At 42.5% G+C, this 14,232-nt stretch overlaps 1 protein-coding gene across 1 annotated transcript; it reads right to left on the bottom strand.

Moving 5' to 3' along the window:
* Positions 1 to 4,888: 4,888 nt before the first annotated feature.
* LOC140189042 (melanocortin receptor 5-like) lies at positions 4,889 to 5,803 on the bottom strand (the record flags this gene model as incomplete). Its single annotated transcript, XM_072245771.1, has 1 exon — positions 4,889 to 5,803. A coding segment is annotated over one exon (915 nt), but the record flags the coding sequence as incomplete, so codon positions are not given.
* Between the last annotated feature and the right edge of the window lie 8,429 nt (positions 5,804 to 14,232).

The following is a 14,232-nucleotide window of genomic DNA, read 5'->3' as shown; positions in this document are numbered from 1 at the left end:
TTCAGCTTGTTAATTAATACAAAAAGCAGTGGCCCTATACCGACCCTTGTAGGACAGTTTTCCATGCATTCCATGTCAAAGCACCCTTCTACTGTCCTCATCTTTTTATCTTTATATTGAGATTCAATATTCTTTCATCTATATTATCATCCTCCTTTTATTACAATTGGTTGGTCAATCATGTGGCATTTTGTAAATCACTTTCTGAAAGGCACGTGAAAAACATTGCCTTGCCTTCATCAACACTCTTCATTACTCTTTGAAATTAATCAAACACAACTTACTGGAAGCAAGTTAATTAATTATTGACCCATGTTTCTCAGCTTTATTATTAATTTTGTTGTAATTTATGTCTCAGAAGACTTCACCCAGTTGGCTCTCAGCTAATGTCCTGTTTTATTTGGTTTCCAACTTTACTTTAGGCTTAAAATCAGTCACTGTGCCTGAAATCTACTTCGAACCGCATTGCAAAGTGCAGATGACCCTTTCAAAAATAAAATAAAAATAGCACTTAATATTATTAAACGTTCTTTATTAAGTCACCTCATTAAAATTACGATTAAGTATACCACAACGCTAATTCAAGCAGAATGCAAATGTTAGGGAACATTTGTTGATTTGCTTAGTAGACTGGCATGGAATAGGAATAAGGCTTCTCTTCATCTGCTTGGAGATGTTGAATAGATGAATCAAAAATCAGTGTGAGATATATGAGCAGAATATGAATGAAGTACAAATATCATGCCATTATGCAGAAGGAATTAACATTGTGTTGCAGATTCGACATAAATTACAATCTAGACAGCAAAAGAGTGTGGTTTGACAGTACTGTATAGCATCTGCATCAAGTCTGAGGATAGTTTTCTCTAAATCTTTATTGCTCAAATATGCTAAAATACAACGGCAGCAATTTCCATTATAGCTCACCCCAATGAACAGGATACAGCATGGAAGATCCCAAAAGGCTTGTACTATATCTTTGGAAGAATTGATCAATTAACCCCAGCAGGTCCACACCACTCCCTACCCGTTGCTCTGTAAATGCTCCTCTTTCAAGTATGAGACCGAAGTATGAGTTGCATCATGAAGTCTGGTATGTTTGACAATAATGGTTCCTCAGTATGTTTGAGCCATTGTAGCAGGAGGACACTGTACTGGGTAATGGGACTTCAAGAATAGCTTGGCAAATTATGGGTCCAAAATCTAACCAGGATGTCCTGAAAGTAGTAATTGTGGGTGAACATGGGCTTGGTTGGGACTCAATGCAAAAAAAACTTACCGAATAGAAGATCTCTGCTTCCATATACAATGCTTACACAATTTTACCGGGCATATTTGGTATTCTCACAGAAATTAATGATTTCTGAAATGCATCAATTAGTTTTCAGTATTATAAACCAAACCAATAAACATTTTAAAATGTTTTATATGCTTTGAAGTTAGAGAGGAGAAAGTTTAAAGGAGATATGTAGGGTAAAACTTTTTTTTTCACATAGAGGGTGGTAGGTACCTAGAATGTATTGCCAACTTTGTGGTGGAAACATGTATGATAGAGGTGTTTACACAGACAGATAAACATGCAGGAATTGGGGGGATTATCAACATGTGCGGGCAGAAGGGATTAGTTGAATTTGGCAGCAAAATTATCAGAGAAATCGCAGGTTGAAGAGCCTGCTCCTGTACTGGACTATTCTGTGTTCTATATTGTATGTGCCTACATATACAGAACAATATACAAGAACACAACTGTTAAGTATCAACAAAAATCAAAATTCATCATCAGAAGCTATCTGTGCTTGGAATACTGCTTGGTCCCGAAGGATTTGGCCTGGATACTTTGCACTCTACAAGTAAACTGCAGTGCAAGCAAAATTAAGTGATTGGTGATTGTTGAGACAAAAGATTCTGCAGATTCTGGAAATTCAGAGCAACACACACAGAATGCTGGAGGATCTCAGCGGGTCAGGAAATGAATAAACAGTAGATGTTTCTGGCCAAGTCCTTCATCAGGAATGGAAAGGAACCAAAAAAAAGGTGTTGGGAGGGGAAGGAGTACGAGCTAGATTGTGATAGATGAAGCCAAGGTGGGAGGGGAAAGGGGAAGCAGGGAGGTGATAGGTGGAAAAGGTAAAGGGCTGGAGAGGAAAGAATCTGATAGGAAAGGAGAGTGGACCTTGGGAGAAAGGGGAAGGGGCACCAGGGGAAGGTGATAAGCAGATGAGGAGAAGAGAAGAGGTAAGAGGGGAGCCAGAGTGGAGAATTGAAGATGAGGGATGGAGGAGGGGAAAATTACTGTAGGTTAGAGAAATCAATGCTCATGTCATCAGGTTGGTGGTTTGCCTGGGAGGGATATGAGGTGTTGCTCCTCCAACTCAGAGTGACCTCATCATTGCAGTAGAGGAGGCCATGGACTGACATGTTGGAATGGGGAGGAGGATTGAAATTAAAATGGCTGGTCACCAGGAAATCCTGCTTTTTGCGGATGGAGTGAAGGTGCTCAACAAAGCAGTCTTTTAATCTACAAAGTACTTCGGCTCTCAACAAAGTAGAGGAGGCTGCATCGAGAGCACTGGATATAGTAGCTGGCCCAACAGCTTGTACTCCTTCTCATCCACCTTTCTTATTTTGGCTTCTTCCCTCTTCCTTTCCAGTCCCGAGGAAGAGCCTCAGCTCAAAACATTGACTGTTTATTCATTTCCATAGATGTTGCCAGACCTGCTGAGTTCCACCAGGTGATTGTTGACCCATCTTCCAGTTGAGGTTCTATGCTGAGACAACAGTGCCTGTACTCGGCACCTTACACATAGACTTTGCTGTCTAAGCAGCATTCCCCTCTGGATGTCAGAAAAGTATTAAACTGATTTCTGAGAGCCATTTGAGATTGAAGTGTCCTCTGTCACCTTTCGGGGGATCATAGTTTCACCACTAGATGGCACTGTCTACTTTCTAACATATGCACTCCATGGGTGCTGGATGAAAAATATTTCCTTTTTTTTCCAGAGAAAGTCCTTGTTGTTCATGGATATCCCATCGTTATGAATACAACGTTGAATATCCATCAATCTGCTCAGCAGACAAGAGGGAGACACAAGGGAGTGCAGATGCTGGAAGGCAGCCAAGACCTTTTCATGCTTTGAGACATTTTAAATGAGACACAAGTGACCACAGGTAGAATCTGAAGCAAAAAAACAAAAAATCTGCAGGAGAAATTCAGCTGGTTAGGCAGTATCTGTGGAGACCAAGAGATAATTGGTATCTTGGGCTGGGACCTCAGAGCAGGATGTTGCAAGCTCCTGTGGGTGCTTTTGAGGTTGGGAGAAAATCCCTTCTTACCAGTGAGGCAACTGGTATTTGCAGAATGGTAAAAAAAATATTTTGAGTTACCTCAGACATCAGATGGGCAAGCTCAGTGCCCGCAAAGCCAGCAATCAAACAGTGGTTTGTTTTCGTTCTGAGAGGTTTTACCAAAAGCAACTCAACTCAACTCCAGTGGTCAATCCTTGATAGCACTTTGGAATGGTCTAGCGAGTCACACAATTCAAGGGAAATTCAGGAAGGACAATAAATTCTGATCCTTGTTAGTGATACATTGTGAAATAAAAAAAAATAGCTCCAGCAATCAACTCAACTTTTTCCCCAATATCTTTTAATATCTCTGACTAACAAAAGCTGCCTCAGTGAAACATCCAGCATAAACAATGACCCCATCCAGGCACCCTGGACACTGTGCGTGAACATGACATATTGATGCACCATAGAAAGCATTCTGCCTGGATGCACAGCAGCTTGGTATGGCAACTGCTCCGCCTGTGACCGCAAGAAGTGACAAGCACGGTGTTTTGTTGCACGGGGGGGGGGGGGGGAGTGCTGTCTTCAGATGCAGTGTTAGGCAGTATAACACTCAATGGTAGCCAGCATTCTGCCAGGGACAGAACAGTTTTTATCACAGATAAAACATGTGAGCACAGACACAGCGTAGCACATCACAGGAACCAGCCTCCCTCTGTGGACTCTGTCTATACTTACCGCAGTCTCTTTAAAGCAGCTTGCATAATCAAAGACCCTATACACCCCAGACATTCTCAGTTCTCCCCTCTTCCGCTGGGAAGAAGATACAAAACCCTGAAAGTGCATACCACCAGGCTCAAGGACAGCTGTTATCACACTTGAATGGACCTTTTGTACAATAAGAAGGATAGTTGGTCTCACAATCAACCTCATTATGATCTTCGTTATTATTTACTTGCACTTGATGCTCTGTTATTTAGAGCAGCAAGAACTACTGACATCACAGTATGTATCACATTTACATTAGTATGCAAAAAACTGCATGAATCTTTTTGATCTTTAAAATCTTTTGGATCAATGCTAATGAATTTTCTTTGCTCTTTTCCTCTCAGTGATTCACTTGGCATTCAGGTACTGAGGGCAAACAGGTTCCACTTAAAGCTATTATACAGAATGAGGCCACCTATAATCCAGAAGTTAAAATAAATCATGTAACAATGTAAAGCAATTGTGGTTGACACTGAATGAGTTGAATCAAATCAAAGTGGAACAGCCAACACTCGCTTGCAACTGACAGGGACAGAGAAACTATACACAGCAACAAAAAGAGATCACTAAAAATAGACAGCTCGGATGTGGAAACAGTACCAAAAACTGTTTTATCCCTGGCAGAATGTTGGCTGCTATTGAGTGTTATATTGTTTAACACTACATCTGAAAGACAGCATTCTCCTCAGTGCCACAACAAAAGTGTGTGCTTTTCACTCTGAAGAACTCAAACTTTTTGCTCAGCATCATTGCATCTGGCCCCCATCACCTGCCCCTCCTGAGCTTGGCAATCACAGCACGGCGGCCTACTTTTCCAGTCTGTGCAGATCAACTAAATGTTCAAAAAACTGGGTGACGCATGGAAATACCGTTGCTTTTTGTGACAGAACATCATCTTCTTAAAAGTATTGGATAATTCGGGGTCTCGGAATGCATAAATAAGAGGGTCAATGATTGAGTGGCACATAATAAAAATGAGGTCAATTTGAAAGAGGGATATAAAGCATGCACAGTACGGATCTGAAGGGCAGAGTAAGAAGAGGATAAAGTGCAAGGATAAAGGGGCCCAACAGAAAATGAAGACCCCGAGGAGGACAGTTATTGTGAAGGCTCCTTTAAAATTGATTCCCTGGTGGGCTGTATGACCTGGAAGTGTTCTAATCTTCTTAGCATGCATCTGTGCCAACAGGAACATGTAGATGTAAAGGGACACAATAAGAACTACTGATAGCAGGAAAAATATAATATAGAAGCTGACGATGCCTTGACTGTCGTGAAAGTTGATCATGAGGGCACCGGTGGAAGTGCAGAACACCCAGATCCCTCCAATGACAAAAGCAACTCGCTTCCCTGTCATAATGTTGTGGTATCGCAAAGCGTGGAAAATCGTGATGTATCGGTCGGTTGTAATTGCAGCCAAGTTAAAAATGGAGGCAAGGAAGGAAATGCATATTAATGAGTCAAATACATTGTCCAAATTTAATAAAAAGGCTCGTGTGAACAGATCTTTGTGGTTGTTTACCAGCGATATTGTAAGTGCTTCCCAAGCTTTGGATAGACACAGAAGGATGTCTGAAACTGCCAAACTACAGATGAGGAAGTACATGGGAGAGTGTAGATTCCTGTTTTTCAGTACTGCAATGACCACTAGTAGGTTTTCCAACAAGCTCACTAGCCCCAGGATGAGATACACCTCAGTGGGGATCTCGATTTGAGAGCACTCCTTCGTGGCATTCAGGTTGGTTTGGTTGATAGCGTCTGTCACAACCTCTGTCCCATACAGCAGCCAAGGGGAGATGCTGGGATGTGAATGTGGAGAGAGGGTGACATCTGGGGGCGCGGGCAGGATGTCATTTGAGTCCAGTGATGTGCCACATCCTGGCATCGTCATGTCAGGCATCCCAGGCATAATTCAAGGAGAATTACTCTTCAGCAAAGAGTGTGAAAGTCATTTTCTTGATGTGGAAGATTTGTCCTCTCTGCAGTTTTCCATATTGTCAAGAATCTTCCCTCCACCAGGAAATGGAAGCTAAATACCTGAAAAAGAAAAGCACAACAGGATGAAACTCACTCAAATATTTAATTCTGGTCAGATCAAGTTGAGAGTACTCTGAACAATTTGGACCTCAGTATCATAAAAAGGATACAGGAGAATTGGAAGAAGGTTTCAAGGATGATGCCAGAACTGAGAAACAATTAATTAAAGGGAAATTGTCAAGAAGTGACACCTAATATTCATCCCCCAACACCTGAAATGATCTTAGGGGGTAGATGTAGTCTCTACTTGTCAGGGAGTCATAAAAATCATTTATCGTATCTGATTTGAAATCCTGTAGAGAGTTCAAGAGAAACATCTTAGAGAGTGTTGAGAACTTGGACCTTGCTTCCCTATTCTTTTCCTTTTTCAATGAAGGTTTACTCAGTGATTACAGCATCAGATTATTGCAATACTATGCTATTCCACAGTCAATAGCTTCCAATTTAAACATAGTCACCTTTATCCAGGATACACTTGAGCCTCTGGTGCCCACTAGTTCTGGAAGGCTCTCAATGATATCGCATGATTGTAAAATATTCCTCCTCCATTCACAGCTATTATAGGAAGTTTCATCAAAGCTCAGTTTTGGAACACATTGGAACAAACTGATCTGAAAACAGAGACACAAGAGACTGTATAGTCTGGAATGTGATGCAAGCAACATACAAGATACCCGAGGAACTCAACAGGTCAGGCAGCATCTGTGGAGGATAACAGACAGTTGACATTTCGGGTCCTGACCTTCCATCTGGACCGAAAGGTTGAAGGGAAAGAGTCCATTCTCCACCTCCTTTTCCTATTGGATTCCATCATTTGCAGCCCTTTGTTGCCTCAACCTGTCATCTCCCCATATTTTAACTCTTCCCTCCTTCATCCGATGACTGACCACCCCCTCTTTTCCTGACTATCGTCCCTCTATCAGTCAAAAGTTCTCAACCTGAATTGATATCTGCCCATTTCCATCTGCTTTCTCTGCTCAGCTGAGCTGAAATTGCACTTACTGGGGCAGAGGAAGATCCTTTTTCCAGTGACAATACAGGTCAGGGTGGGAGGATTAGCTTCTATTAGCTCTATTCATTGTCCATTGAGTTGCTAAGATTGGAGTGGACTAAATAGTGAGGGGTGAAGCTGCTCTCTTGCTGCGGTGTTGTCCATAGATGGCTGACTTCTTCTGGAGATTAAGGAGAAGAGTGGAGTTACTGGAGGTGGGATGGTTTGGAGGGGTTTGTGGGGAGAAATTCTCAAGCTGAGTCCTGTGGATTGTCAAGTGTACAAGTACAGTGAAATACACAGATCTCAACTCAGTGAAGTACAGTGCCAAACACCTTTTTCTTAGATTAGGGACACAAACTGCTCACAATACTCTGTGCAGTTTGCTCAATGCCTTATTAAGCCTCAGCACTACATCCTTGTTCTCATATTCTAGTCCTCTCGAAATGAAGGCTATAACTGCAAACGAGAAAATTTGCAGATGCTGGAAATCCAAACAACACACATAAAATGCTGGAGGAACTCAGAAGGCCAGGCAGCATCAATGGAAAAGTCGATGTTTCTCCAGGACCCTTCAACAGGACTAGAGAAAAAAAGTGAGATCAGAGTAAGAAAGTTGGGGGTTGGGGTGGGGGGGGAGGAAGAAATACAAGGTAATATTTGATATGTGAAACTGGGGAGGGGGTGAAGTGAAGAGCTGGAAAGTTGATAGGTGAAAGAGATAAAGAGATACATTGATTGGGATTCCCATACTGTTAGGGGTCTAGATGGTTTAGAGTTTGTAAAATGTGTTCAGGAAAGTTTTCTAAATCAATATATAGAGGGACCAACTAGAGGGGATGCAATATTGGATCTCCTGTTAAGTAACGAATTAGGGCAAGTGACGGAAGTCTGTGTAGGGGAGCACTTTGGTTCCAGTGATCATAACACCATTAGTTTCAATTTGATCATGGACAAGGATAGATCTGGTCCTAGGGTTGAGGTTCTGAACTGGAAGAAGGCCAAATTTGAAGAAATGAGAAAGGATCTAAAAAGTGTGGATTGGGACAGGTTGTTCTCTGGCAAAGATGTGATTGGTAGGTGGGAAACCTTCAAAGGGGAAATTTTGAGAGTGCAGAGTTTGTATGTTCCTGTCAGGATTAAAGGCAAATTGAATAGGAATAAGGAACCTTAGTTCTCAAGGGATATTGCAACTCTGATAAAGAAGAAGAGGGAGTTGTATGAAATGTATAGGAAACAGGGGGTAAATCAAGTGCTTGAGGAGTATAAGTGCAAGAAAATACTTAAGAAAGAAATCAGGAGGGCAAAAAGAAGACATGAGGTTGCCTTGGCAGTCAAAGTGAAGGATAATCCAAAGGGCTTTTACAAGTATATTAAGAGCAAAAGGATTGTAAGGGATAAAATTGGTCCTCTTGAAGATCAGAGTGGTTGGCTTTGTGCGGAACCAAAGGAAATGGGGGAGATCTTAAATAGGTTTTTTGCGTCTGTATTTACTAAGGAAGCTGGCATGAAATCTATGGAATTGAGGGAATCAAGTAGTGAGACCATGGAAACTGTACAGATTGAAAAGGAGGAGGTGCTTGCTGTCTTGAGAAAAATTAAAGTGGATAAATCCCCGGGACCTGACAGGGTGTTCCCTCGGACCTTGAAGGAGACTAGTGTTGAAATTGCGGGGGCCCTGGCAGAAATACTTAAAATGTCGCTGTCTACGGGTGAAGTGCCGGAGGATTGGAGAGTGGCTCATGTTGTTCCGTTGTTTAAAAAAGGATCGAAAAGTAATCCGGGAAATTATAGGCTGGTGAGTTTAACGTCAGTAGTAGGTAAGTTATTGGAGGGAGTACTAAGAGACAGAATCTACAAGCATTTGGATAGACAGGGGCTTATTAGGGAGAGTCAACATGGCTTTGTGCGTGGTAGGTCATGTTTGACCAATCTGTTGGAGTTTTTCGAGGAGGTTACCAGGAAGGTGGATGAAGGGAAGACAGTGGATATTGTCTACATGGACTTCAGTAAGGCCTTTGACAAGGTCCCGCATGGGAGGTTAGTTAGGAAAATTCAGTCGCTGGGTATACATGCAGAGGTGGTAAATTGGATTAGACATTGACTCGATGGAAGAAGCCAGAGAGTGGTGGTAGAAAATTGCTTCTTTGAGTGGAGGCCTGTGACTAGTGGTGTGCCACAGGGATCAGCGCTGGGTCCATTGTTATTTGTCATCTATATCAATGATCTGGATGATAATGTGGTAAATTGGATCAGCAAGTTTGCTGATGATACAAAGATTGGAGGTGTAGTAGACAGTGAGGAAGGTTTCCAGAGCCTGCAGAGGGACTTGGACCATCTGGAAAAATGGGCTGAAAAATGGCAGATGGAGTTTAATACTGACAAGTGTGAGGTATTGCACGTTGGAAGGACAAACCAACGTAGAACATACAGGGTTAATGGTAAGGTACTGAGGAGTGCAGTGGAACAGAGGGATCTGGGAATACAGATACAAAATTCCCTAAAAGTGTCGTCACAGGTAGATAGGGTCGTAAAGAGAGCTTTTGGTACATTGACCTTTATTAATCGAAGTATCGAGTATAAGAGCTGGAATGTTATGATGAGGTTGTATAAGGCATTGGTGAGGCCGAATCAGGAGTATTGTGTTCAGTTTTGGTCACCAAATTACAGGAAGGATATAAATAAGGTTGAAAGAGTGCAGAGAAGGTTTACAAGGATGTTGCCGGGACTTGAGAAACTCAGTTACAGAGAAAGGTTGAATAGGTTAGGACTTTATTCCCTGGAGCGTAGAAGAATGAGGGGAGATTTGATAGAGGTATATAAGATTATGATGGGTATAGATAGAGTGAATGCAAGAAGGCTTTTTCCACTGAGGCAAGGGGAGAAAAAAACCAGAGGACATGGGTTAAGGGTGAGGGGGGAAAAGTTTAAAGGGAACATTAGGTGGGGCTTCTCCACACAGAGAGTGGTGGGAGTATGGAATGAGCTGCCAGACGAGGTGGTAAATATGGGTTCTTTTTTAACATTTAAGAATAAATTGGACAGATACATGGATGGGAGGTGTATGGAGGGATATGGTCCGTGTGCAGGTCAGTGGGACTAGGCAGAAAATGGTTTGGCACAGCCAAGAAGGGCCAAAAGGCCTGTTTCTGTGCTGTATTTTCTATGGTTCTATGGTTCTATGGCTGGAGAAGGGGGGTCTGACAGGAGAGACCATAAGGACATGGAAGAAAGGGAAGGGGGAGGAGTGCCAGAGGGAGGTGGTGGGCAAGTAAAGTGATAAGGTGAGAGGGGGAAGTGGGAATGGTGGTGAAGGTGGGGGCATTACCAGAAGTTTGAGAAATCGATGTTCATGCCATCAGATTGGAGGCCACCCAGATGGAATATATGGTGTTGCTTCTCCAATCTGAGTGTGGCTTCATCACAACAGTAGAGAAAGCCATGGACTGACATGTTGGAATGGGAATGTGAAGTGGAATTAAAATGGGTGGCCACTGGGAGATCCCGCTTTTTCTGGTGGACGAAGCGTAGGTGCCCAGCGAAGTGGTCTTCCAATGTTGGGTCTCAGCGATATGCAGGAGACCACACTGTGAGCACTGGATACAGTAGATGACACCAAAAGTCTGGCTGGTGAAGTGTTGTCTCACCTGGAAGGACTGTTTGGTGTAGGGACAGGTGTAGCACTTGTTCTGCTTGCAAGGATAAGAGCCAGGAAGGAGATCAGTGGGGAGGGACAAATGGACAAGGGAGTCGCATAGAGAGCGATCCCTGCGGAAAGCAGAGAGTGGGGGGGAAGAGAAAGATTTGCTCGGTGGTGGTATCCTGTTGGATTGGCAGAAGTTATGGAGGATTATGTGCTGGACGCAGAGGGTGGTGGGATGGTAGGTGAGGACAAGAGGAACTCTATCCCTGGTGGAGTGGCAGGAGGATGGTATGAGGGCAGACTTGTGCGAAATGGAAGAGATGCATTTGAGGGGAGCATTGATGGTGGAAGAAGGGAAGACCCTTTCTTTGAAGAAGGAGGACAACTCCTTAGTTCTGGAATGAAAAGCCTCATCCAGACAGCAGATGCGGCGGAGATGAAGGAATTGAGAGAAGGGGATGGCATCTTTACAAGTAACAGGGTGGGAAGAGGTATAGTCCAGGTAGCAGTGAGAGCAATTTATAAAAGACATCGGTAGGTAAGCTGTCTCCAGAAACAGAGACAGAGAGATCAAAAAGGAGGGAGGTGTCAGAAATGGACCAGATAAATTTGAAGGCAGAGTGGAAGTTGGAGGCAAAGTTAATGAAGTCGACAAGCTCTGCATGGGTGCAGGAAGTAACACCAACACACTTGTCGAAGTAGCGTAGGAAAAGTTGGGGAGTGATACCAATGCAGGTTTGGAATGTAGACTGTTCCATGTAGCTGACAAAAAGGCAGGCATAACTGGGACCCATGTGAGTACCCACGGCTACACCTTTCATGTGAAGAAAGTGGGAGGAGCTGAAGGAGAAATTATTGAGAGTGAGGACCATTTCCGATAGATGGAGGAGAGTGATGGTGGAGGGGAACTGGTTGGATCTGGTGTCCAGAAAGAAACAGAGAGCTTTGAGGCCTTCCTAGTGAGGGATGGAGGTGCATAGGGACTGGACATCTCTCAAGTCCCTTTGCAGCTCTAATTTTTGAATTTTCTCTGCATTTAGAAAATAGAGTATGCCTTTATTTCTCCTACCAAAGTGCATGACCAAGCATTTCCCTACATTATATTCTATCTGAAGCTTCTTTCCCTATTCTACCAATGTCTAGGTCCTTCTGTAGACTCCCTGCTTCCTCAACACTATCTACACTATACCAATCTTTGTATTGTCTGTCAACTTGGCCACACATCCAAGTCATTGACGTGTACTGTGAAAGTGGTCTCAATACTGACATCTGCAGAACACCACTGGAATCAGCAGCCAACCAGTAAAGACCCCTTTTATTTTCACACTTTGCATTCTGCCAGTGAGCCAATTTTCTATCCATGCCAGTATCTTTCCTCTGATACCATGGCCTCTTATCCTGTTAGCAGCTGCATGTATGGCATCTTGTCAAAATCCAAGTAAGTAATATTCCTTGACTCCTTTGACTAGCTGGCTTGTTATTTCCTTAAAGAATTCCAATAGGTTTGTCAGGCAATATTTGCCCTTAAGGAAACCATGCTGACTTTGGCTTATTTTATTGTGTGCCTCCAAGTACCCTGAAACCTCATACTGAATAATGGACTCCAGCATCTTCACAACCACTGAAGTCAGGCTAACTAGCTTATAAGTTCCTTTCCTCTGCCTCCCTCCCATCTTAAAGAGTAGAATAACATCTGTAATTTTCCATCCTTCCAGAATCATTCCAGAATCTAGTGATTCTGGAAATCTCATTACTACTGCCTCTACAATCTCTTCAGCCACCTCTCTTAGAACCCTAGTATGTAGTCCATCTGGACCATGTGACTTACCTTCCTTCAGACCTTTCAACTTGACAAGTACCTTCTCCTTAGTAATAGCAATTACACTTACTTCTGCCCCCTGACACTCTCCAATTTCTGGTATAATGCTACTGTCTTCCATAGTAAATGCTGATAGAAAATACTTGTTGAGTTAGTCTGCCATTTCTTTGTCCCCCATTACTACCTCCAGAACATCATTTTCCAGAGGTACAATGTCCACTCTCATCTCTCTTTTATCTTTATATATGTTTGCAAAAACTTTGGGTATCTTCTTTTTTATGAGGGGTGATTGATAAGTTCGTGGCCTAAGGTAGAAGGAGATGAGTTATTAACTTCAAACTTTCTGCATAATCACGCAAAGACGCGCGCGCACACACACACACACACACACACACACACACACACACACACAGAGCCACTGACTCAGCTTTTGTTTAGGATTCAGTATTACAATCAAGTTTGTTATCACTGACATATATTGTGAAATAATTTGTTTTGCAGCAGCAGTACAGTGCAAGACATTACACTGATTTATAAGTTACAAAATAAATAAATAGTGTGAGAAAGGAGTAGAGAGGCAGTGCTCATGGGTTCATGGACCCCGTTCAGAAATCTGCTGATGGAAGGAAAGAAGTTGTTCTATAAACATTGAGTGTGCGTCTTCAGGCCATTTGATGCATTTACAGGGAAGCCAGAGAAACACACAAGGAAGAAAGGAATAGGGGGATGTGTTACAAAGTAAATAAAGTTATCCACAGTGCAGAATCAAGCCAAGATTTACCGAACTGACCCTTCCCTATCCTTACGTCCTACATCTTCTGGAATGTGCTTCTCAGCGAGGTGGCAAAAGCAGATAAGATAGCAACAGTTAAGAGGAATTTAGACTTCCCCATGAATGGGCAGATGGAATTAGTTGAGATCAGCATCCTGGCCAGTACAGACATGGTGGCCTTTTCATGCACTATACTTTTCTATGTTTTTTGCTCTAACTTTGCAAGATAAGAGGAAGATTTAATGGAACTTGAATGTCACACTGTTTGCTGAATTGAATGGTCTGTTTCTGTGTTGCAACACTACATAACACTACACAGATATTACTGAAGTGGTTAGAATCTGCGATTGAGAGGGGCATTAGGCTGCATTGCTGCTCCAAGCAAGCTTTTCATTGTACTTGTACAGAGGTTCACAAGAGTGATTCTGGGTACGAATGGGTTAACATATGAGGTGTGTTATTTTCCTGACTTTGGTGCTGTTTGTACATTTCTGTGTGTGTGTGTGTGTGTGTGTGTGTGTGTGTGTGTGTGTGTGTGTGTGTAAAGTTGCTGAGCTAAAGATGAAATCTTGATCTCTCAGTCTACATTGAAGTGACCCTTGCACTTCATTTATCTATTTGCACTGCACTTTCTCTGTAACGGCAACACTATAATCTGCAATACACACAAAATGCTGAAGGAACTCAGCAAATCTGATAGCGTCCAATGAAGGAGCATTCTGTTTCTCTTTTTACTACCCCAATGTGCTTATGTATGATCTGGATCTGTCTGGATGACAGGCAAAAAATATAGCTTTTTGCTATATCTTGTAGATGTGACAATAATAAAACCAATATCATTGCCAAGTATGTGAGGTGAATATAAAAGATTATTAAATAGGATTCGTGTAAATGGTCAGGGCAGACTTGAAGGG

The sequence above is a fragment of the Mobula birostris genome, chromosome 1 (assembly GCF_030028105.1).
Source record: "Mobula birostris isolate sMobBir1 chromosome 1, sMobBir1.hap1, whole genome shotgun sequence".
In the NCBI taxonomy this organism is placed as follows: Eukaryota; Metazoa; Chordata; class Chondrichthyes; order Myliobatiformes; family Myliobatidae; genus Mobula; species Mobula birostris.
This window is presented reverse-complemented; position numbering and strand designations above follow the sequence as displayed.